Here is a 4,434-nt window from a genome sequence, read left to right as displayed (position 1 = left end):
TCACTGTAATAATAGATTTTTGTGTGCTGACAAAATAAAGAGATGCCCGGAAGCCTATGCAAAATTACGGGTTTATAGAACCTGTATCGCTGGGTACTTTTTTGCTATTGGAGAATCATAACAAATAAAAAGTAAATGTCCACACAATGTTGATAATACTTTTGTTTTATTAACTAATAAAAGATGTTAGTTACATTAATTATTTGATTTACACTTTCAACTTTTCTGCTTTGTTTTAACGTAGAAATAATTGAAAATGAAGACTCACCGCAATCTTGTTCATCCTCTAGTCCCGGGCAAAGTTCGACACCATCACATCGATCAGATCCATGAAGGCATACGTGGCCGCTAGTGGTTGGACAAATATAATCACCTACGTCACACGACGCTATAAAATTACAAAAAGTAATATAACATTCTAAAATAAGCATAATTAATTTTGAATTTTGTATGAATGATACAAATGTATTAGCAGCATAAAAAAGCAAAACTGAGAAAAACACCGCACATGATCTTCTAACACACGATCTTCTAAAACTGGCCTTCTTTAAAGGTAATCTCTGGCAATCACAGCATTATGCCTTACATGTTAGGAAATTCATTATCAAGCACGGATCACATGGTTTTATTTCAAACAAACTCATATCGACCATAAAAACGAATAAAAACAGCCGTGTCTCAACACGCGATATTTAAAATTCCTGGCCGCCGAAATTGTCTGGTCCAATGACGTCCTAGTAAGGCTGGCGACAGTTGAGCACAGATAGCCATGACGTCATTGCCCTAGACAATCTATAGTATCGCATGTTGAGAGACGACTGTTTTTATTCGTTTTTATGGTCAATATGAGTTTGTTTTCAATAGAACCCGATGTGACTCTTGTTTGATAATTAATTTCGAACATATAAGGCATAATATCGTGATTGTCGGAGACTTCCTTTAATAATTAGAATAAACTATTCAAGAGGTGTTTCTCTTCATTTACCAATCATTTCCACGTGCACACTATATCATGATGTTGATCTAGCGTGTCAACATGAGATGCTGTATTCGAGAAGACGTGACAACCCTTGTCACGCGATACGATATACTAACTATACATGTATTGAATACGTAATGGAAAGACAGATTGTAAAATCTTTGTGCACTTACAATTCATAGGTGCCCATTCCAATAGTACTAGAAATCCCGAAAGCGATTTTTCGTGGTCAGAAGAGAACTCTATCCACATTTCACTCCCATCAACCGCCACAGTCTTTGGCATATTTTGGCCACTGTGTCGATACACTGACGTTTCAGGAGAAGGTGTTGCACCGAAACCAACTTCGAAATAATGCTGGTCAAGTTTAGTATCAAAGTAAATAAATCGTATTCTAGTGGTACCCCCATCCGTGGTTGTCACTAACCATTCACATACAATTTCAGTAGGATAGGGTTTTGGATACAGAGGCGACGTTAAGTTGATTGCAGATATTAAATTTGCAGAAATTTGGATGTTTTCTTCGCCACATAAATCTGCAAGATAAAATAAAACATGAAATATATATATACTGTTATGTTCGTGTTGTTTAATATAGTCGATAAGTCGACACGCTGTCGATTTGCTTAATGTTACCATCAGCTCATGGTGTCTATGTACACTTTCATTTTGACAACATGTGAAATTTTATCATGAATTAAAGTTTAACAAGTGAAAATCATTATAGTAATATTAGTTAATAAAGAGATTATCTTACGACACTGTAATTCGTCATTTTCAGGAGCCACATCAATACATTGAGTGTAGCCATCACATACAAAATTAGCTGATATGCATACCAGCCCTGATTCACATTGGTAACCGGTGGAATTACATTCTGAAAATGAAGGAGAAAATAAGATGCTATTTTTAAAGTATTTTCTTATGGCTTTTATCAGTGTTATGGTGTATCTATCAATAGGAATAGAAGCTTAAACTTGAAGGAAATATTTACAACATTGGGGAAGAGAAAGATTTAAGTTGGCTACGGGCTGTCCCAAAGTGCAGATAATTATAGGCAAATGGTATAACGATATTCCCCTAGGATATAACATTTGAACTTTAATGTTCAATGTTCAAATTTTGCAATTTTAATCTTCTAGCAATTTTTTTCTTATTAATTATAGTTTGTTGAAAATAATTGAGTGATGCTTAATAACGTAGAAAAAGTACGTGCTAAGAATGAATAACGCAATTGATTTGATTTTGATTTTATTACTTTTTATTAATATGCACTGGATGCAAGTAAAGTAGTTCAGTATATAAGTTTTATTCCTTTTATTTTAAACCAATCCTCTTGCATCCCATGCAGTACCATGCGTTTCACACCTCTCCCACTGCAATATATTCCCACTACACTGCCTTGCATTTCATAATCTTTCTTTGTTTACTATGATAATGTTACCATTATTTAAAACCAAACCTCCAATGAACCAACCAACCAACCCTATTGTAAATAAGATACCTAAAACCGGATTTACCATATTCAGTTTGTAGTGCCATATGAATGAGAAACCCTCTTCCTCCTGTTCTATGGTTCGTCTCAAATCTCATCCAAAGAGTTTGCACTCTGAACCAAATCACTGATTTCTCAAATTCACCGAAGAGTTCCAACAATGTTGACTGGTCTGTTATATTATGACCGTACCCTACATGCAGTGGGTCGTTGTACTTCTCTGTGTCCATCTCGATAACTGTGAATACTGGAAAGCCATCATCGATGGTTGTTATAAACCATAAACATTCCCAATTTTCTGGATAAATGGATGGGTAGAATGGCGACGTCAAGTTGACGATTGCACTGAAACTTAAATTGTACTGCTCCAGACCACAAATTTCTGTAATCAACGAGAGAAAATGAAAATGAACAGGTAAAAATATTTGGAAAATTATTAGGATCAAGTTACAGAAGTAGTATTATAAATCATTAGACAAGTGTACAACATGATGAACCGGTCCAGGGTGGTGGTGATGTAAGCTGATGTTGGTGTATGCTCATCCGGAAGATCGTAAAAATCATCAAAATTCAGATTTTGGTACCTTTGCCATTGTCATAGACGTGCTAACATAGTCAGCTAGTGGTTCAGCTGAAAGCCATATATTTAAGACAAAATAAGGTATTTTACACGAATCTGTAATTTATATACATTTGCTACATGTATTTGAATGGGGCTTCCAGTTCGTCAATACTGCTGTTTTCTTTATTTATAGGGGAAAAAATACCAAATTACAATTTGCATGACTTATCCTTCACCTTTCAGCAGTTTATAAACAATTTCAATATTTTTACACTTGCGCTGGGATCACTGAATGGGTCTTTAATGGTGATGGTAGTGGTGCTCGAGGTAGTGATGTTCGTGGTGTTGTATTGGTGGTAATGATGGTTTTGATGGTGGCAGTGGTGACCAGGACGACGATGTATGAAGTATTCCACTTAAACATGAAACATGACAAATTCACCAAGCAAATTCATCCATAAATAACACCGGCATACTTACGGCACTCATCCTCATCCGACTCATCATAGCATACGGGGACACTATCACAAACCAGTTTGTCATCAACACATCCGTAACCATTATAGCATAAGAACTCCTCATTACCACAGCCAACTAAATTTATGATAAAAAATAAACAAAAGTTAAAAGGGTATACAAACGTAAAGTCATTCCTGTGTTCGCATGCCGGAGAGTGCCCATAATCTTTCGAAGCAATTTGGAACCAGACTCTGACTTATTCGTATGGAATGTTGCTGTGTGCAAACTTCCCAGTTTGAGCCAGTACCCGTGTAAACCTAGGTGAAGTGAAGCAAACGTGATTTAGTACATTGCCCAAGGTCACAACACGTGGGTGATTCGAACCCGTAACCTTATGATCACCAGTCTTATCACATACCCGCTGAGCCACTGTGCACCCCGGGTGTACCAGTCAGGACTTTGCACGGTGGCGATCGCTTTAATACTGATGCTCAAAATGGGATTAACTGCCAGAGCAATGGATGAATACAACTTTTGACTAGATTGCCCCGCACTACAAGCAGATTGCACCAATCACCTATGTATGCCTGCAATCATAGATTGAATACATCACCGCTCTTTTCAAAGATACTAATCTTACAGGTGCGAGTGATCAGCCTTTCTTTGACATCTATGGTTCAATGCATCGGTACCGCATGAATGTTGTAGTGCAGGGCGATATAGTCAAAATTGTAGTCATCTATTGCTATGGTAGTATGCCTAATTGGACACATGTGACGTCATTGGAGATCACTATATTTCCGCCATGCCAACACATCGACAAGCTATATCTAATGTGTTCAAACACATTCAGATCGTGTTATTTCCAAGTTAAAAATGGATAGGTAAGAATAAAATAATAATAAGTATGTCAAACATTTCTGAACGTACCAATTAATG

The 4,434-nt window shown here is 36.6% G+C and overlaps 1 protein-coding gene across 1 annotated transcript; it reads right to left on the bottom strand.

Annotated features, from left to right (window-relative positions):
- Nucleotides 1-1,090: 1,090 nt before the first annotated feature.
- Nucleotides 1,091-3,525, bottom strand: LOC140154156 (bone morphogenetic protein 1-like). The gene is made up of 4 exons (XM_072176764.1): nt 3,513-3,525; nt 2,500-2,856; nt 1,737-1,856; nt 1,091-1,515 (listed from the first exon to the last, which is right to left on the bottom strand). Exons 1-4 carry the CDS (start codon nt 3,523-3,525, stop codon nt 1,091-1,093), a joined length of 915 nt encoding a protein of 304 aa, XP_072032865.1.
- Nucleotides 3,526-4,434: the final 909 nt, after the last annotated feature.

This window comes from Amphiura filiformis, chromosome 6, assembly GCF_039555335.1.
Source record: "Amphiura filiformis chromosome 6, Afil_fr2py, whole genome shotgun sequence".
Taxonomy (NCBI): Eukaryota; Metazoa; Echinodermata; class Ophiuroidea; order Amphilepidida; family Amphiuridae; genus Amphiura; species Amphiura filiformis.
The sequence above is the reverse complement of the archived record's forward strand: the minus strand, read 5'-3'. Positions and strand labels throughout refer to the sequence as shown.